Source organism: Octopus bimaculoides, chromosome 1 (genome assembly GCF_046866305.1).
Source record: "Octopus bimaculoides isolate indiv1 chromosome 1, ASM4686630v1, whole genome shotgun sequence".
Classification (NCBI taxonomy): domain Eukaryota; kingdom Metazoa; phylum Mollusca; class Cephalopoda; order Octopoda; family Octopodidae; genus Octopus; species Octopus bimaculoides.
Genome location: NC_142928.1, coordinates 36,269,060 through 36,292,446, shown reverse-complemented (window position 1 = coordinate 36,292,446; position 23,387 = coordinate 36,269,060). Strand labels below are relative to the sequence as shown.

The 23,387-nt window shown below is 30.5% G+C and overlaps 1 protein-coding gene across 1 annotated transcript in view; it reads left to right on the top strand.

Moving 5' to 3' along the window:
• Window positions 1-22,846, top strand: part of LOC106878977 (neuroglian) — a 552,234-nt gene extending 529,388 nt beyond the window's left edge. Inside the window, exons 10-12 of the mRNA XM_089354891.1 lie at window positions 5,392-5,505; window positions 11,833-11,994; window positions 21,477-22,846. Of these exons, the coding sequence (XP_089211017.1) occupies window positions 5,392-5,505; window positions 11,833-11,994; window positions 21,477-21,622 (422 nt within the window). The 3' untranslated portion in view covers window positions 21,623-22,846. The remainder of the gene's footprint in view (window positions 1-5,391; window positions 5,506-11,832; window positions 11,995-21,476) is intronic.
• Window positions 22,847-23,387: the final 541 nt, after the last annotated feature.

The window sequence follows — 23,387 nt, the reverse complement described above, 5'->3', positions numbered from 1 at the left end:
ATTACCAAAACAACAGATATACTGTTTGAGACTTTCTTTAAGGTATCAGCTTCTATTTCTTTCTTATTCTTTTGCAAAAGGCTGCTTCATAACATCTTTCTGTTTCATAAACTACCTTACCTTTTACCAATTGAAATTTCACACATACACCACACTTAGCAAAGATAGCTATCTATAGATATTCAGCTTTAAAATCTCTTGGTGAAAGTAGATGTGGAGTAAGTTGTAAGGACAAAATCAAGAGAATTAGAGGCACAAGAGAAGTGAAAGTGAAGTGCAGACTAAACTTAGCGCTTCAATAATTTTGGTTCTTTAGACAATTAAAGTCTTGTACATTTCTTGGTTAATTCTTTGCCATCAGGTAAGTTGTTACCTATCTCAATGTATAAACATATTCTTTGGTCTTAGTTCAACACATAGTTTAGAATAGTTACCTTTAACAAGGAGCTCCAATGCACTACTCCACAACTATAGGTTACAAATAAAATTTGTAATCGATAGTTGTGATACAAATAAAATTTGAATTGAAACTTAGTCAAAGTTTTTATATATAATGAATAATATGTGTATGTGCATGTGTGTGTGTGTGTGTGTGTGTGTGTGTGTGTGTGTGTGTGTGTGTGAGAGAGAGAGAGAGAGAGAGAATGTTAATATTTTGTTACCATTTGAGTGGTGTCAAGAAATAGAACCCAGCTTTATAATTTTGCCTCAAAAGCAATTCCTGTCCAACCCATGATAACATGGAAAAGTAGACATTGAATGACTGAGTGAACGAAAACAAAAGTACAAAATGATAACATTAAAAGATGAGTTTGAAAGCTGGGAAAAGCATACTACTCAAGCAATTGCTCATCTACAAGTCATAAATGTAAGCGTGTGTCTTTCCTTTACAGTGTTCGCTAATGATAAACACACAATATTTTCACAAACTACTTTTACTCTAAGCGATGTTTCACAATAATATCTCACTTAGATTTTTATCACAATTTGAACACCAAGAAATAAAATAACATGTTAATAATAAAACAGCAAACCACAACAACAACATCAACAATAACAAAAGATAATATTTTTCATCCAATATTGTTACTTTCTGCAATATTTCAGAAATTCCTGCTAGATTTGTCACGATTTCAAGACAGTTGTCTTCATTAGAGTAGGTATTTATCAGAGAGATGGTTAGTTTAGATGTTCCACTTAAAACACATGTTGGCAGTAATTTTCTGCCAAAAGCTGATAGTTTGGGAGGAGAGAATGAATTGAAGTAATTACATGTGTGTTATGTGTATATATATATGTGTGTATAACAGTAATGTATTTATATGCTCACATTGTAAGCCTGTAAGCATTCTAACTTGAGTAATTTACATGAGTGTGTATGTATGTGTGTGTTTTAGCATATAGTTTTGAGGAAATCTGTGTGTGTGTGTTAGCATGTACTCTTGTATGTTTGCACAACTGTGTACATGTGTGCATGCTTGCATACAAACAAACTATCATGTGTGTATGAGCATAAATTTCAAAATATGTATATACTCTATTATTTTTACTAAGTGTTTGTTAACATTATGCACCTACATGGATGTGTGTGTGTGTGTGTGTGTGTGCAAAGAGAAGGAGAGGAAGGGACATATGAATACGAACATATATGTATGTATCCAATATTATTTTATATTTATATAATATACTGACAAAGACATGTATGTATATATATATGTATATATATATATATATATATATATATATATATATATATATATATATATATATATATATATACACAGGTGTGAGTGAATATTGTTGACAGTTATGGTTGTATATATATATATATATATATATATATATATATATATATATATATATATATATATATATATACACCTATTTAGAGGTAAAACAAAGAGATGATAAGATGTTAAACAATTTGTACCTGGATCACAATTGAACTTTTAGTGACACAAAGATAGACTCTTCCATCGTATACTGAACATAACACTGAACATAAACACTGAATTACACATTTACACACAACTGTTTGGGTGCATGTGCACACCCAGGCACACATCTTTTTATATACATACAACTATCCATACATGCATTAGCATACAAAACCTTGCCTAATTGCTGATATGCATTCATAGATAGATATATAAATACACACACATGGATGAACTGACTTATAGACATAAATATACAACATAAATATAAATAAAAGTGAATATACACCAACATATACACAAATATGAATAAACAGAAACATCCACAACACACACATGCATACACACACCTAAATAAATTGATATATCTAGTTTTTCTCACATACTTAGAAAGAAATATTCAGATAACATATTCTTAAAGGAAAATTCTACAAATACTTAGAAATATTTCTTTTAGTGTTGAGAAACTATAGTCAGTACAGGTATAGCCATTCGGTTAAGAAGTTTGCTTTGCAACCATATGGTTTCAGGTTCACTCCCACTGCACAGCATCTTATGCAAGTGCCTTCTACTATACCCCAAGGCCAACCAATAGTTTGTGAGTGAATTTAATCGATAGAAACAGCACATAAGCCCTTAATGTATATCATTCATTTGTTTGTTTTGTTTTAGCACCTGTTTGTCTTCATGCTAATATGGCTTAGAGGAGAAGAATTGAGGCAGGATTTTTTGAGTGGAACAGGACAGGGGTAGTTTATAGTTAGTTGGTTCAGAGGAGCAATACAGTACAAAATACAGAAAGGCAGCAAGTACTTTGGAAATTGTAATGTATCAGTAGGTAGAAGTTGGCTAATTTGGTGGACGATTTTCATTTTGGAGGGGTGTTTTGTTTATCTTTTTATGTATCTTGAATGTTTTTAGAAGAAAAAGGGAAAGAGGAAGGGGAGAGAGAGAGAGAGAGAGAGAGAGAGAGAGAGGAAACAGCTGTTTCATCCCATGTATGGAAACAGTACAGTTTGCACTTATGCCTTAGAGGGTCAGAAACTATTCAAAACTGAAGTAGTTTCTGGACCTGAAAAGGAAGCCTAGTCATTGGAATTCTATTTTGGTTATGTTATAAATTTGTGGTCACCATGCACAGTCACAGAGATTGTGAAGCTTATCGTTTGTAAAATTTGTAATTGTTTATTGTCCATGTCTACTTTAAGAAATACTAGTATACTGATGGCCTAAAAATGATAACTATTTCAATTCTAAATATATAGTTTTTCCTATTTTCTTATAATATAAAATTTTGAATATATTCTAATTTATTCTCTGGTTTATTCTCAATTTCTGTAATAATATAAATTTTCTCATTTTATTTTCAAAATTATATTATTTAAAAGAACATGAGTGCTGTCAAAACTTCATGAAAGACTTATCTCTATTAATATTTAATATTGTGTCACTCTACCTCGTGCTATAAAGGTTTACACTGCAATATAGATATATGGAAATTATATGTGTGTGTGTGAGAGAGAGACACAGAGAGAGAGTGTTTGTATGTGTGTGTATGCATATATATATATATATATATATATACATGCCAGGTCCACCTAACTGGCTCCCGTGCTGGTAGCACGTAAAAAGCACCAACCGAACGTCACTGATGCCAGGGCCACCTGACTGGCTCCTGTGCTAGTGGCACATAAAAAGCACCCACTACACTCTCAGAGTGGTTGATGTTAGGAAGGGCATCCAGCTGTAGAAACACTGTCAGACCAGATTGGAGCCTGATGCAGCTGCTGGCTTTCCAGACCTCTGTCTAACCATCCAATCCATGCCAGCATGGAAAACAAACGTTAAACGATGATGATGATGAGATATATATATATATATATATATATATATAAAGATAGATATGGCCAGTCTATGGGGTTACCCTGAGTTTCACATCCATAAAGTTCTTAGCTTTACTGTGTTTTTTCAGACCCTAAAGCCAAGCGCTTTATGGATGAGAAACCTCATAGGCCAGCCATATCTGTCTTTATTTATATATTCTACTGCTCTATAACTTAGAGTATTCTCTTTTGGATTTATGATCTGCTGAAGATACGTATATATGTATATATATGTATGTATACATATATCATCATCATCGTCATCATCATTTAACGTCCATTGTCCATGCTGGCATGGGTTGGATGGTTTGACCGGGGCTGACATGTTGAAAGGCTGCACCAGACTCCAGTCTGATTTGGCTGGATGCTCTTCCTAACACGAACTGCTCTGAGAGTGTAATGGGCACTTTCACATGCCACTGGCATGGGTGCTATTTGCGTGACACCAGTATCTGCCACAATTGCGATTTTGCTTGGCTTGATGGGTCTTCTTCTCAAGCATGACATAATGCCAACATCATTACTTTTGTGAGGCCCAACACTCCAAAGGAACTCAGCCACTTTGCTTCCATGAGGCCCAATGCTTGAAGGGAACTCAACCACTTAGCCTCCATGAGGCCCAACGCTCAAAAGGAATATGTATATATACATATATATATTTAAATATATGCATGTGTGTGAGTGTGTGTGTGTTGATAGTATTGCATATGTTAAGGCATTGTTTGTCCCGCAAGTAATGCATGCATATCCTGACTTACCAAACAAATCAATGATAACATGGGTACTTTATGATATAATGTGAGTTTTAGGATTAAAAGTACAATTGATCATCTAACTCAAACCACAGCAACCTTTGTAATAAAGATTTTGTACAGTCATCATTTTGAAATTATACACAAGTCTGTGTGTATGCTGCTATATGTCTATGCTTGTAAATATATGTACAACAAAAGGTTTCTCCTACCTTTTATGTTATAAACAATGAGTATATCATATAAGGCATGTATAAGAAGTTAAATAATAAATGAATCCTACGAAGTAGCAGTTATTGTGTGTATATAGAAGCAAGTGAATGTCTAAACATCAATTTGCATCTTCATGACTTTATAAGAGAGAAAGAGAAAAGCAAAGAAAGAATGCATGAGTGTATGTGACAATATTACATATTATACACTTCTAAACAACAAACCGAGTGGAAAAAATAATGAATCCACAAGTGAGACTTGAACCACTCATTTACTGGTAAAATGTGCAACTATTTACATTACAGGCACCTCACAGCTTTCTTTTCTCAATTGAAAAAATGTATTTTGCTCTCAAATTATTTTCATTTCAAATGAGAAAATGTTTGTTATCCAGTATATTTTGCACTTAGATTTAGCAGCTACCAATGAACTGTTTCATTGAGAGAAAAAAAAAATACATACAACAGCAATTATTCATTACACAAAAGAAATATTATCCAATAATTCCTGCCCCCTCCCTTCTCTGGTTATGCGTAAAATAACAGGTGATGTCTAGACAAATTCTATAACAAACCAAGTGAAGTTTGTAGTCTTATCTTGCTACAGAACCTATCAAACCAAGGGTATATATTGCCGGTGTTGGCTCCAGAACAATGAATATCTCTTGGATGGCACCGACAAATGATCATATTGGTTACTCCATTGAATATCGAAAACTAGGTAAAAATTTCTTCACTCTTCTTTTTCTCACCTATTTTCTATCATTATTTCTTCTAAACACATTTACTCAGAGAAAAACCTACAAACATACACAAATATATGATTGTGTGTATATATATATATATAAAATATTTAAATAAGAAACAGTTCTACAAAGTGATATAGTATTGAAATTGCAACAATGCTGCATTTTTATCAGTTTGCTGACAGATCTCACTTCTCATTATATGCAAAATGTATATATACATATACTGTTTAACAGTTCAAATTTTAATAACATTTACTCAGTGTTCCATTCATTTTCAAATCTTGCTATTATGCTTGGTACACACAGATGGGAAAGAGTGATATACATACAAGAATATAATGGTGTCAACAGTATATCACTTTGAACAAGTTTTAAAAATCAAAAATCAGTCAAAACATACATAAGATATTGGACAGTGTTTGTTTAGATTGAAGTGTTCAAAGAAAAAGTAAAATCTGTTAAAATAAATCAACAGTAAACTATTAAAAATGCAGTTTTCAATACTATATACAAATATGTGTATGTGTGTGTATACATACACACATCCACACCTGTATATATACACACACATATATACATATACACACATATTCATGTAAATAAAAAAATAAATCAAACAAACTTCCTCTATCTTCTATTGAATTCCTTTTGTTCTTCCTCACTCTACTCTTTCTTATTTTCATTACATTTCCCTTTGTCTAACTTCCTTGTCATCTTTATTTTGTTCATCTAACTTCAATTGATACCAATTTAGTTTCGAGTTAAATCTAACATCTTCAGTTATTATCAATGATAAATTATTCACAAGTTTGTTTCTCTGTAAAAAATATATATATGTATAACAAATTAAGTATTTCTTTTAAAGGAAATCAATCATCTTTAGTTTCTTCAATATTTGCAATGTTTAAAACAAAAATTGTTTTCTGCTAGTAACCAGCAAAATAATTATCAAAAAATCTTTCTGAAACAAAATTCTGGAGATAGTTGCTGAAACAATTTTCTAAAATAATTTACTGAAAATAATTCTCTGAAATAATGTTCTGAAAATATTTTTAACAAAAATTAAGAAAACTTCTAAGAGTTTTCTGTAGAAATACCGAAGACAATAACAAATTCTGAAAATAATTTCATGATGACAATCAGAATATTATTTACTAGGGAAACTTTGAGTGGAAACAAAGTTAATGTCTTGTTCTGAATTGTTTTAAAGGTTTATAAAATCTGAAATTACTTTCATAAACGTTTTTATTTCAGTCTAAATCTTAAGAATACTGTCAGGTGATTACTAGGAATAACTATGGAATTAAGGACACAAGGAAACTAATATTTTCAATTCCTATCACATTTATCAAGAAGTATAAAAAATTAAAAAATAGACTAAAAATAGCACTGACATGAGAGTGGTACAAGTGAAGGCAGCTGCTAACCAGTTTCCAACTTCACATACATTTTATGCAGAATTCTTCAAATGTTTTATTATTTCAGACATTTGCAAGCTTTTATTTCTTCAACAAAATCTATTGTATAGAATACATATTAGTATCAATTTGGCTATCAATTTGGTAACGTTGGTAATTTATGTTACTCTGCTTGTATGTATAATCACAACAGAGTGATGATTTGACAGCAGCCACATTGCAAGTAATAATGATATTAATAATCAAAATGAGTTCAAATTCAATATACCATAAATTTAAGAAATAATTATGATAAAATCTAATAACTAAGAAAGATGTTATCCTCATCTTTAAAAAAATTACTTACCAGCTGCAATGTATTTGGTATGATACCTGTTTAGGTTTAAGAATTGCAGCAGGATAACTTGATACAGCATCAGAAAATTGGTGAAAAGATTTATGGCTTTACATCCAATTGCAAACACTGCATTATGGCCATGTAGAACAAAAGTTCTTAACTACTTTATGATTCTAGATTACAAAGGATTTTCCAATATATCTCTGCATCTCCTTTGCCAGACTGTCAAAATCATCACTATTAGCAATCCTATTAGGTGCCAGTATCACTTCAAAAGCTTACTTTTATTTTAGATACCAGTAACAAAGAACAGAACTGAAAACAAAATCATTGGGATTTTGTCATATTTGTAACAATACTAGAAGTCAAGTCTCTTGGCCTTGGCCCTTGATTCCTATACTCACCTGCTAAGAACCTCTGATGTAAAAGGACGATGGGCAAGTGGAAATGATATTGGATTTCTGTTCATGAGCCCTGAGTTCAAATCTACAGTGCTACAACAGAACATACACCCTTGCCAGGTTTGTTAGGTGTCCTTAGCAATCCCTTCTCAATATAATATAACACAGCTACAATGCTTTTATCTACATGCATCCATGTTATGCTGCTAAATTTTTGCATTCTGCATTATACTGTTACAGTAGCTCCAGTTTTAATTATATTCTTTAGAAAAGCCAATTAGTAAGTTCATATTCTTAATTAAATAACCCTCATTTAGTTTAACACCTAGTCCGTCAGTGACTTTAGCAAAGTCTTCTTTATTGCAAGCACTTGGGCCTGATTTCCAGTCTGAGGACAATTCCCTCCCCTTCTTTCCATCCAATTTTTGAATCCTTGTACTGCATTTTTCCATCTGACTAAATCATAAAAGGAATTTTCACCATAAAATCAATTCAGCTTGGCCTACCTGTACATACCTGTTGAAATTATAGGAGATGTTTTCATAAATGACAGAAAAATGATGCAGGATGGTTATATACCAAGGGTAGCCAAGTCATTTTATAGCAAGTGGCATATTGTTTTGAAGAGCCAGAGCACATATTAAATAAGACATAAATACTGCTACATAATTTTACTCACAAATGTATACTGGTTAATCTCTGTTCATTGAAGGATTTTATTAAGTTCTTATTTTTCAGTTGTTACTTGGAAAAAAAATCTAGATGGCAGGATGTTAAAACCGTTTTAGGAAAAATAGCACTGAAACACAAAATTATTTCAGGAGCTGCACATAATACCTTTGAGAGCCACATGCAATTAATGACATTCCTTTTGACTAGTGTTTATAGACCATTATTTAAATAAATGACATTTACACTTTCTACTTGCCTTATGAATTTGGAAAGTCATTTGAATTTAGCCAAGGTATATACTTGTCTATTTATAATAAATAATTTCATAGAAATATTAAGCTTTTGCATGCATGTATGTGTGCCTGTGTGTGATTACATATATGTGTGTGTGTATACATATATACATACACACACACACATACACATGCACACATGCACTTACACACACACACATAAATACATCCTCACCTATTTCAATAATAAGCATATATTTGTCGTTCTGAATAAGTTTTACCTAGCAATATATGCTTTCAGAAAATTTTAGAAAATGTCAATAATTATGAAGAAACAAGTTTGTTTATAAGAATAAATAGACAAATATCTAAATTTTGTTGCTAACCCTCCCATTTACCCTTCCCTCTCTCTCTCTTTCTCTCTGTCTCTCTCTCTCTCTCTCTCTCTCTCTCTCTCTATCTATCTATCTATCTATCTATCTATTTTAACTTTCTTTCCAAACAAGAATTTCTATTCTACACTAACACACTAATTTTCTTGGTACATTTTATTTCTTTCTTCTTGGTGTTTTATCAATCAATTAACACAGATATTTAAACAAACAAAACTTTTGCAAGTTAAACAAACAAATACTTTTTTTAATTTAAACAATATTTGTATATTTGCTGACTCAAATTCTTCAATGACAAGTCAAATTATGAGTTAATTCCTTAAAACACCACAAGTCTAAATGTATTTTTTTTTATAAAATCAAATTAAAGTAAAAAGCAACATATAAAGAAAATATATGATTTAATTTGTGTTTTTTCCTTTTAAAAATCATTTCCTGAAATTAAAAGCTATTTAAAAATCATTATGAGGATATTGAACCGAAAAATTAAAACAAACCACTCACAATATCAAGACAAGTCTAATTTATAATAATAATAATAATAATAATAATAATAATAACCTTCAAGAATTTATAAAATATCTAATTACGAATCTTCATTTTAATTATTTTAATTATATGAGAAACTTCAAATAAATATTGTCTGTAATGCATGTATGCATATATATATATATATGCATGTATGTATGTATGCATACATATATATGTGTATATATATATATATATATATATATATGAGAGAGAGGGGGGAATTAAGTAAAAGGAACATAAATAGTATAACTTATTTAGGAATGTTCTGTTGTGTCTGGGGAGAGTCATTCTCTTTTGGTGCCTTATAATTTAACAGACACACCGGTAAAATTTCCACTTATTTCTTTTTTATTTTTCTAAAATTTTCGTTGCATTTTGCAACCTTTTCAATAGCTTTGACTCTTTAGGAATATATTTCATTTTAACTTTCAACGAATCACATATCCTACGTTCAAATAGGATATTCAGAACATTGCATAGAAAATAATTCTGAAATTCTTGTCATAATGAAAACAGTATTTCAAATATTCCTGTTTGAACCTAACAAAAATGTCGGCGGCAATTTTTCCGCACCGATAGTGTACAAGGGAAGTAACTCTTATATGTATATTTGTAAGATTTGCCTCCCCTGTTCGATTTTTTTATCCTCCATATAAAATCTGTTGAGTTCTACATATTTCAATTATGCAAATAAACATTATATGAATAAATTATCTGGTTTAAAAAAACTTTTCTATATATTTAGAAACAGATAAGTTATTCATTTTCCTTTAATATGTAACAAGGAGTAAATTTCAATTTGTTGTTTAAGAAACAATTATAGATTTTAGTCATCGGAAAAGGGGACAATCAGTAGAAAACAGGGAAGAAACTTGACATTCCCACAATTATACAGAATACCAGCGGATATCAATGTTCCCCTCTAGAAAACGCGGAGTAATTCAAAAGTATTAGTAATTAAAATATTATACATGATAAACGTGTGTAAATGAAAGGTAATTTAAGATATAAATAGATACTTTGAGAAGTTTCATATAATTAATTTATTAAACATTGAGAAATATATAAATATAGCAAAACGCGATAATTTTTTTCATTCTCCCCCCCCCCCCCTCTCTTTCTCATTCTGTGCATTCATATCTTGCCTATCGAGTTGATAGGGGAGATAACTCTTACAGCAAAACCGAATGTTTTCAAACTATTTTTCCAGATTACCCTTGAAATTTTTATCAGCAGATAGATTAACTAATATAGAAGCTTATATTATTTACTATTACTATTGATAATGTGCAAAACATAGAAGAGCTTCGCTTTGGAGTTTTCGGTGACGGTTTTTTCGGTATTTCATATACAATAAAGAACATTAATCTCATTGCTCATTTTAGTTCAAAGAATGCCTAATAGACAAATCAGTAGTTTTGTGCAAACCAAATATATTAAATAACTGAAGTAAAATTTAATTCACACAAGATAATCTATTTCATATTCTTTTGAAAATGCAGAAGTATACACATATATATATATATATATATATATATATATATATATATATATATACACATTAACTTAGGGACTCACAGTTAGGCAAGCAATGAAACGTAATATTAGATTAATTGGAAGAATCATTGCAAATGATTTGTAAAACTTACGTCACAAAAGAATTTCAACATACCACATGAAATGTTTAAAGTGTAATAAATCATAACTTAAACTTGTTTAAATTAAGACAGATGCATGAAATTAATTTGTGAAGGAAATAAGCAAATCAGTGACAAACAGATCATTGATAATTTAATGCATTCTCAGTTATTTATATTTGAAATTTTTTTTATTTAAAATATGTTCATAAAAATTAAAATACTTTGTAGTACATAAAATCTTCTTGAAATCTATGTTAAACTTTATCAATGTAATCTTTGAAAAAATAGATATGTTTTTATCCATAAATAATTAAATAAAAAGATAAACTATACAAACACTTTGGCATTAACCATTTAATTACTTTAATTTGTGATTTAATTATAACTAAAGTAAAAAAAAAAAGGTTTAAGTTCTTGCATTTTAAAGTTATAACAAAATAAAATAAATAAAATCCAAAGAAAAATTATGAATAAATTCCAAAACATTCTTGTCAAGTCTGATACTCTTCTTTTCTTCTACTCTTACCATTTTACATCCATCACCACCACTACTAATACTACTACTATTACTACCACTTTGCTGCTGCCACCACTGCTGCTGGTGCACATCTCTGCTTCTACCACAAACAAATTTTCTGCAAACTTTCTGAATATTCAAACTGTTTTGGGTGGTAGGTGACGAATTGTGGCAAGCTACACGATATCTGTGGAGGAAAAAGTGGAGTCTCTTAGGTCATCTGGAACCAGGGACAAGATATCAAATCCGTGTGGCTGCTCAGAATAACTTCGGTGATAAAGCTTCCAGCAGAGTTTTAGAAGTTCAAACTGCTTTCCAAGGTAGGTAAAGAGGAGGAGGCATGTTCATGTATGAGGTTTTTGATAAAACACTCCTCTCCCTGCAACCAAACCCAAGAAAACACATCATCCTGCAATATCTATTATCACCCATTTTGAAATTCCTTTTTATAAACTTTTTGAAATCTTTATTATTTATTTATTTATTTGCACTTATCTCAATGGAGTCTTATTTAAAGAATTATTGTGGACCTTGAAATGAATATATGGCTATTTTAGCCAATATCACCATCACGTAGCAATATGTTGTCATGGTAAACATCATCACCATTTTCATTAATGTCAACACTGCGATTGTTTATATGACAAATAATCTTCACAAACTGCAACTGTGACCATTCTCCTATCACTGCATGTTTGTTCACTAAATGTATAGCATTGGTTTTTTTACCATTTCCTGTCTAAATTTAACATTATGTCAAATGTAGACAACATTTCGTGAAGAATGAGTTGTAAATCTTTTCATTTTTTCAGCAGTCATGTATCATAAGGCAATATTGTTACACAGATCAATAACGAGGGGGAGGTTACCGGTGTCTTTATAATTTTTTTTTTTTTTTTTTGTTTATGTAAACCTGAATTTTATTTATTTATTTATTTATCATACTGGAATTATATGTCAGAACTCAGGAACTGAAAGGATCATAAGATTCTGCTGACCAAGAATCAAAATAAAACTTCTTCAAAACTATGATAATTTACTTCCTCTTGTTATTGTAGCTACATGAATTTTTTAATATATTTCTGAATGTCTAACTGTTAGTATAACTTATTTTGATGCAAGGGTATTACAATTTAGTAAATCTTCACTACAGCATCATTATGTAATTGATTCATATGTATGTCACGTGAATAATATCTTCATCATACTCTGGTAAAAAAAACTCTGTTGTAACTCTAAAAGTCAAATTAAACCAGGGAAGAATTAGCAGGGTTTATTACCAGGAATGTGACATGGACTGGTCAAATGACTTTGTCTTTCGTAATATGATTATGTAGCTAACACATTTGCTTCTCAACTACATTCTTTTTGGTCTCATCCCAAAAAATGGTACACTTTGGGCAAGTGTCTTCTACCATAGCCCCAGGCTCATTAATATCTTGTGAGTGGAATTTGGAAGATGAGAATTGTATGGAAACCTAGCAGAGGAGCCACATCTGCTCTTGTGTGGTACATTAAATCTATCAACCAATTTTATATAAACATCTGGCCCTCAAGTGTCTTTAGCGGATGCATGTATTTGGACCATGTATCCGAAAGAAATGTCTTGCACAATTTGTTTCAGCCATTTTTACATTTCTGATTTCAAATCCCACTAAGGCCAATCCTTTCGGGATTGATGAAACAAAGTACTAGTACTGCACTCAATTTGATAGACTACTTCTTCCACCACCAATTTTTGTGGCCCAGTACCAGTATTAAATACAATCATTATTTTTATCATTGGAAGTGTCATAAAAGTGTTTTGAAGTACTTACTCAATCTCTTTACATTTTGTGCTCAATTTCCACTGAAGTCAACAGTGCTTTCATCCTCTCAAGGTCGATAAAATAAAGTACCAGTTGCATACAAAAGTCAATTAAATCAATTAACCACTCCCCTATGTCTCAGGTTCTGAACCTATAATAGAAACAACTATTATTATTATTACAACTATGGATTGGCAGAATCATTGGAATTATCAGAATAAATGCCTTGCTGCATTAGTTCTGATATTTTACATTCTGAGTTCAAATCCTAACATGGTCAACTTTGCCTTTCATTCTCTGGTGTTGATAAGATATAATGCTAGTGAAGAACAGAGGAAGTTCAATTTAATCAAGTAATCCATCCTCACAAAAGTACTGGATTTTGTGCCAAAAATAGAAACAATTACCATTATCATTATATATATATATATATATATATATATATATATATATATATATATATTTGCAAGGCCAAAAATTTGTCGATGTTATCTATTTGAAACTAGAAATGTTTAAGGACCAAACGAAATATGAAGATGTTTACTTATCAGTAGTCTAGTAATTCTGAAATCCATTAATATGTCAACTAATAATAATAATTACTACTCAATACTATTGTATTTTGCTTACTGGGTTTTTTTTATATTTTCTTTAGAAGATATTCATGACTTTATATATATATATATATATATATATATATTCTGATTATACTTAACAAATATATTCCAGGAAATCTAGTTAAATGAACAGATATTTAATTATTTGATTGAATCAAATTAAAATTTTAATACACAGAAGGAAATATGAAGGGTGAAAGGATGGGGTTTATGTGATATCATACGAAAATTCTTGCTGTAATTGTATAAAGTTCACCTATCAATGATTTCTGTCAACAACTCCAGTAATTCCATGAAAAATGAACACAGACCACAGACATAAATTCATTGTATGCACAAACAAAGAATATTGAATTTACACCTGTATGCACAAGCATGAAATACACTTCCTTGTATACTTCCTGTACTCAAATTGCAGAAAACTTTACAAAAAATAAAATAGCCAAAAATTAGAGATAATTAATTGCAAATTCAATTCATAGAATGTTCTTATTCCTCTCTCTCTCTCTATCTATCTATTTCTCACTCTCTCTCTATCTATCTATCTAGCTAGCTAGTTAGCTAGCTATCTTTGTTGCACACATATGAGGAAGTTTAAGTATGGTGCATACATACTGGATCTTTTCAATAATAACCAATAAGCCAATTCTAGATCCATCCACTAACATATGTCTATATGAATATGTGTGAGTGTATGTGTGTGCAAATATATATATATATATATATATATATATATATATATGAGACCCTGTGATGAAAATGAATATTGTTGAAACTCAGTACAATGATTGTAAACAAATTATAAGTTGCACATCTTTATCTTAATCCATTTTTTTTTTCTGGTACCAAAGTACTAAAATATTCAAATATACATCAACAATCAGACTTTTATTCCACTCAGGAAATATTTTGACAATTAAAGAATGTTGCAAAGAATTTTGCTGATGCTTTCAAACCATTTAACTATTATTTGTACAAAACCTTTTTCCTTTAAACTTAATAAATATTTATTTGTCCAATGTAGTATAATAACCTGAAAACTGATATAAATTTAAAACATTTCATTAATGTCATAAATATTCAATTCATAACCTTCAATGCCATTCTATCAGGAAATGATTAAACCAAAAATTTTCTATTTATTCAGTACAATTTAGTCTGTTTGCATTTTATGCAAATTTATAACTTTTCTCTAACAACTCTAAGAATATATATTATAATTAATATTATAACTAATGAGATAAAAAAAACAGCTTTGCAGATGCTTAACCATCACATCTGTATGTAACATTATCTTAACTACTAATACAGAAAATAATTAAACCTTATTAAATATCAACCAAACTTCCTCTTAAGTCTTATGCCTTACTAGACAGAATTTTTTCTTTTAATCAAGCCTTGTAATGACAGCACCATTTCTTCATCAGTCATTCACATCTTTTTGATGCATTATTTTATATTCCTTTTGTTAATAGGTGTGTTCCCCAACCAATTCATCCAGCAACTCACATGATTTGTTTAAGGGAACTCATCTATTACATGATTAAACTATTTCAATATATCACCCACCATATTTAATGAATATTGTATTGTTAAGGTCTTTTTATGAACAGTGTCAAAAATGTACAATGATTTATCCTATTTTATCACTAAATCATTGTCATAACAGTGTGAACTACCCTACGTTCTATCTCCTATATTAAAACTGCATGTTTTTCAAGCCACGATGAACTTCATGTTCTCCCATTGCGCTGCATGATGCTTAAAACAAATTGCTTGCTCTTTATGTTTATTATCTCTTTTAGATTCAGCTTTTCTTTCTCTAGAACAAGGTAAGTAAAGAAAGAGTATCATGTAAAAATAATTTCATTCTGGGCACAAAAAAAAAATAAGGTATCTCAAAATATCTGGAATTTTGCATGAAAAGTGTGTGTGTGCATGTGCGTGTGGAAGTTGCTACACAAAATTTCATCTTCTTGATCATTTGGTGATTGATATTAAGATATTTGAATCTTGCATATATACATGCCCCTTGATTTTCTTTCAGTAACACTGAAAACAACTTGACACAAATTTTAGCTCCTCACATAAACATATGACAAAGTTTAAAACAATTATTAAATTTTTTATATAACACTTCTTTAGATTGGCTGTTTTTTCTATAAAATAAGTTTCTCGGATGTGAAAACTAATGATTAGTGACAAAAAAAATGTTTTGCAGAGATTCTTTGTATGTCGGAGGATCTTTAATGGAAAAAAAAAAGGAAATTTCACTAAAGTGATTTTACTTCTGGGTATAGTTATAAAAAAAAAGAATATAAATAAATAAATAAATAAATAAATAAATAAATAAATCTGTAATTGTACATATATATAAATTTGGCATTTATATATTTAGCTAAAATGGTTATGACTACAGAGTATGTAGTTTGGCTTGCAGTGGATGTTTTTTTTTGTTTAATATGTAGTGAAATTTGGAGGTCAAATATAGATTAATTCATGGTTTATATTATGTGTGCACATATGCTATGCATGATGTCACACATATATTCAAATGTACATACATGCACTCACACAGATGCACATGCAAATGAGTGTGCATTCATGTGCAGGCAAACATGTCTGTGTATACTCGGATATCTACATACACTTTCTTGTGCTGTGTTCCCACTTTCAATATACACATGTAGGTATGCACATACTCATATACATTCATGCACACACAGACACACAGATGCATACATGCATACACACACGCACACACACACACACACATGAATATACATCCATGCATTAACAACAGGCATACAAATAGTGGTTTCAAATTTTGAAACAAGGCCAATAATTTTAGGGGAGGAGGTAAGTCAATTACATCAACCCCGGTGCTCAACAGGCACTAATTTTACCAACCCCTAAATAGGTGAAAGGCAAAGTCAACTCTGACAGCATTTGAACCCAAAACATAAAATCAGAAGAAATACCACAAAGCATTTTTCCTGCCACACTAACAACCCTCCCAGCTCACTGCCTTATAAACATACAAATATAAAAAACATGAATGTTAAAATTGCATAAAACTAATTGAGTGCTAATTCACTTTTACAAAATAAGTAACAAAATTTTTTTTTAAACGCTAAAGAAATAACTTAATTATTTGGAAACTGATTAAAAAATTTTAACTTACATAAATTAGGTAAGCATCATAAATGCATATATATGTATGTACTACAAGTATTAGATCTGTATAAAACATGTATTCCATGGTTGTATGCTCACATTATCAATAAATGAAATTATATGAACAAAGAAATATGGGAACACAAGGCAATTTAAAAGGAACAAAATGCACATATGCATTTGTGTCATGCACACATGAGCCTATTTACATTCATGCTAATGCTCTTGTGCACTCATACACACCTGTGCACATACATACAAACATATATATGCGTGTGTGTACTAACAGATGCACACATATTTGCATATATGTGTATGTTTAATATGCAATACACTCAAGTAGTTATTAGAATGCTTAAAGATACATACAAATGCATATATGTGGATATATCCAACTGTAATTCATCCTTAGTTCACATAAAAATATATGCCAGTTAATATGAGCCCATGCATTACACACACTCACACTTACATATATATATATATATAAATGCAAATATCCATACATAATGTAAATAACTAAATGAGTCTATATATATATATATATATATATATATATCATCATCATTTAACGTCCGTTTTCCATGCTGGCATGGGTTGGACGGTTTGACTGAGGACTGGCAAGCCAGGAGGCTGCATCAGGCTCCAATCTGATCAGGCAGTGTTTCTACAGCTGGATGCCCTTCCTAATGTTAACCACTCCAAGAGTGTAGTGGGTGCATTTTATGTACCACCGACACATACTGTCTTGCACATACAGTCTTGCAATCCGAAATATTTGTTCTTTGGTCTTCAAGTCGCTGAACATTGGCAAATTTCTTCTTTTCTGCTTCTCCCTTGGCTATATATACCTGTCTCCCAGCCTCCTTTCTGGCACTCTGGTACAGTTCCCTGTACCCCAACTCTTCCAGGTTTTCCACACACACACACACACACATATATATATATATATATATATATATATATATATATATATATATATATATATATTAGTTTATGTATATATTAATATTATCTCAGTTATTAAAACTTTCGATAATTTAAATACGTTAATAGTTACCAGAGGTAGCAAAATTACACTAAAAAACAAGATATCACAGCCGTTTTACAGGTAGATATACCAAGTTAAAGTGATACATTTTGAGAAGATATCTTCTCAAAATATATATATATAGAGAGAGAGAGATAGATAGATAGATAGATAGATAGATAGATAGATAGATAGAAAATACATACATATATATATGCACATACATAAGTGAACATAAATAAATATTTATAAGCACTAGAAATAAACATATAGATGCATATATTCACAAACAAGTGCACATTACATGTGCGTATCCAAGCAAAAAAAATTATCAAAAAATTTGTAATTAAATAGAAACCTATGCTTTTTTCCTTTTATCCTTGTTCAAAAACACATATATCTGTGATGTAAACATTTAAATGAATGCATCTCTCCCACCCACATTACCTCTCTCTTTCCATTTATATATATATATATATATATATATATATATATATATATATCATATATATTTGTGTGCATATGTACAAATGCAATTTTGAGTATCATCATATATATATATATATATATATATATATATATATATATTTATATATATGTATGTGTATGGAAATAGAGATGCATGTGTGCACGCACACATGTGTATGTGTGTGTGTATCACACTACTTACGCAATATGAGCACACATAATATATTCTGTGAATTGATCTATATATGACCTGACCCATGTCCCACCAACTTACAAAAAAGATCTGATTTAAAGCTGCCAAATTCCATTATAAAACACAATATTCTAGAAACTCCCACCCTATCCCAGTCCACATTTCAGGTAGCAATATACATTTTAGTTAAACTACTTCACTGAACATTCCAATTTCTTGCATTAAAAATCTTCCTACATACAAAGAATTCTAACAAAAAATCTTTCTTGTGACTAATTTTCACATATTTGAGCATTCATAAATGCACCACAGGGATCTTCATATGGATTTTCTATAGAAACTATTTTATAAAGAAACACTGAATCTGAAGAATTTTTGCATGTAAATGTATCTCATTCTTTGAAATTATGTAGAAGTAGGAATTTTTTTTTAGCAGTACTGAAAGAAAACCAGGAGATGTGCTTATAAGCAAACTTCTAGACACACATACATGCATACATATATACATACATATATACATACATACATATGTATGTATATATATATATATATATATATATATATATATATATATATATATATACACACACACACTTACATATACACATAAATACATATATCATATTACACACATACATATATACCTGTATTCATATATGCATGTAATATATACATATATTTACAAACAGACACACACACATATAGATACATATACACATACATATATATATTATGTATAAATGCATGTATTTGTGTGTGTCAATCCACATATTAGTATTAATTGACAGATTCTAAATGATTTATGATTATAATATATATATATATATATATATATATATATATATATATTTATAATATGTACATATATATTTGCAAACAACAATTTGAGATTAAAAACAACAATTATCCAATTTACAGGAAGTGATTCATGTATCTCTTACTTATCAGAAAAAATTTATCTCTATGGGTTGGTTGATTCCTGTCAATTGGTTCTTGTTCTTCAGTCTCAAATGTTTAAACTGAAATTTCAACTTTCATTAGTAATTCATGTATGTATGTAAATATATGTATATGTGTGTATAAATAAATAAATATATATATATATATATATATATATATATATATATATATATATATATATATATATATATATATATATATATATATACATATTATGTGTGTGTGTGTGTAAGTATCATTTTCTGTTATAATCAAGCACTGTTTACAAAAATTCATATTTAAGCCACGTATTATTTAATGAAAATTATTAGTTTCTTAAGAAATTGATTACTTTATTATGAAAAATATTATTTTTCAGATTATTTCAGAAAATTAGAAGAGGTTCTTTATTAATAAATAATTACATACGTCACTATATGTGTATGTGTGTTTATATACATATATATGTATATATAATAGTATATACAGATGAGAATGTGCGCTCAACACTGCATTTGGTGTTGGTCATATGAAATTGTAAATGAGGCTAAGAATTGGAACATTAATCTAGGGCTTTTAGAACTAGCAAGAAGTTAACGAGCAAGAACTAGAACTAGCAAGTTCTAATGTGGGAGTCAAACTTGAGTTACAGAGAGAGAAAGTCAGAGTTTCAAAGTTTCAGAAGTAGAGTCAAATCCATGTGGCAGGTCATGCACATCATCAAATGCAAAAATCACCCTTGATCTTTACCTTTAGATAAGCTCACGTTACTGCAACCATCACTTTCAAACCAACATTTTTCCTGAAGTTGTTAAAGCTGGGCATCAGCCACCTTAATTTTAATGGTCTGAGAGGATCAGCAAATGTCATAGGCACTACTCCTTCCCCACCAATTTATACAAGGATAAACATGATCTGCTCTTTAATCTATTGAGTTGTAGAACAACAACTTGAAGAATTTGTCTTCAGTTGGCTGTACATCCAGAACAAGTCAATAAAACAGGACCCAATGTGTTCTAAAGTAATTGCAAGTTGAGAGTTAAATCTGCAAATTAATGAAACACTCATCAATTAAACAGTACTCTTACTTACAATAGGAAACTATAACATTTGTGACACCTATTTGCCATTAGGTAGATTAGGATAGTTGTTGGTTTGTGAGAAACAAAGTGTCGCCCTTAGGGACAAAAGTTTATCAACCATGTTTTCAGCATATATATATTATGGATTAGTTACAAGATGGAAGCCCACTAACTTCTGCATGGCTTCTGAAATTGATGCAAGGACAGGGCTGGAAACCTGGCAGATGTGCTGTAGTCAAAGTCACTCAAGGATCATATGATGGTGATGAACCAGGCACCAGGTTAAGTCAACCAGCTAAGTGAAAATAAAAAATAAAATATAAAATTAGTTGTAGAAGTGTTTTTATCTCAATGTTTAACTTCTAGTTTAGACATATTTAAGTTACAAGATACAAAAGAACTACATAGAATAATAGTATGGCATAGTTATACAAATGTATGATGTCTATCTTCGTTGAAGAAATTTATCTTCTCTATTTCCCTTTCAGTTAATGGAACTCAGTATCAAACCTCAAATGGTATGCCAAGATCGAATCCCAGCTCCGCCATCAGGACAGGCCTGAAGTCATACATTCTTATAATCCTGACTCAGTTATTCACCATTTTCACAATGGTGTCTCAAGTCTTCCAATAAAAGAAAATGAAAAAAGGGAAAAGCTCAAAACAATGCTACATCTCAGTGATCAGTGAACAAGGTACGAAAAAACGGCGACAATTTTTTTCTTTTACAGAAATGGACGACGACATAAATTATTTCGTACCACTATTCTTTTGACATTCATTACTAATAATGAACATGAAAAAAAAAATTACCCAGAAAAATTCATTTTAATCAAATGGAAACCTACACTTTTTTTTTCTCTTTATCCTTGTCCAGTAAAAGATGCAATGAATATAAAAATTATATAAACAAACTTCTCAATAAATACCAACTCCAAGTAACAGTATATGCAGTCAACAACCAACCATTCAACTAAGTAACATATTGAAAACTGAAAGTAAAGTATCCAATCAAATCAAAACTAAGCTAACTGTATAAATACAATAATGGCTACTGTTGACAATGTCAAATTAAATATTATTATAACCTCTTGTTTCAATCTGAAATGCATATTTACACTAACAAACACACACATACATACAAATGCATGCTCACACACATATATGCACACATTTTTTTAATGTGTGTAGAATTTTTTGAAATTTTTTGTGTTTTTTTTCTCTTCTTTGCCTTCTTTTACTGTCTCACTGCAAATCAGTTATGGAAAATAAAGTGAAGAAAACTTGGTGGGTAAAAGAAAAAATTACCCACCCAGCCACCACCACCACTCCCCTTCTCCCCTACTGGCTGTAGTGACAGAACTTCGTAGGCATTCTCCCCTTCCCCCATTCCTTCCTCACCTCTTCATCTCAATTTTATCCCAACCTTTGGTTATGAACAATTGATTTCTGTATCTAAAATCTCTCTCTTATTTTCTCTCTTTTTCCTAACTCACCATCACTTTCCTTCCTCTATTTTTCTAACCTTTTGCCTCTCCCCTAATCCGTATTATTTTTCATCATTTTTTCTTTCTTTCTTTCTCATTCTCTCATCACCCCTCCCCTTCTCTTTCTCATATTTAATTTTATTATTGGCTGTGCAACGAAAGCTTCTGATTGGTTCAAAAATATATAACATACAGACACATCATCATCATCAACAACTACAATAATAATAGCAAGAACACCTCCTGACATAACCCTCAGCATGTGGGATATTTTCATCATTTTTTTTAAAAACAAGCATCACAAGCAGTAAATGAAAGAAAAAAATTCAAAGATGTGTGTGATGCAATCATATTTCAGAAAAAAAGAAAAATCAAAATGTGAATGACAATGGCAGTGTTAGTATGTATGAAATAAAAGCCCCAATGCCCTAAAACTTAGGTTGTAAGAATAGAATTTCATTGAAAAATTATCTTTCTAATCCTATTCTATGAAAAATGCTGAATGTTTGTTTTGTCTGGTCTAATTTCTATGTTCTTTTCATCACCAGTTAACTCTTTTGAGTAGAATAAACGTAATTATTCCTTCCCCAACCATCACCACCACATGAATCATATGTGGCAGACATTGACCAACTGATGATCATTTTGGCTGGGCATCAGCCACATCTTTCTCAATGGTCTGGGAGAGTATACTTATTTCATAGGTGCTGCCTCTATATAACAAAATTTTAAAACTTACATGAATACAATATTTCAGTGGTGTTCAACAGCATCACAGCACTCTCTACCACAATCACTACCAACAGATACAATGCTTAACCTGCTTGAAATAGCGGCTAAATCTCCCTCACTGTCTTAAAAAGGGAAGGACACACATTAAATAATGTAGTCATAGATCCTCCCACTTCCAAA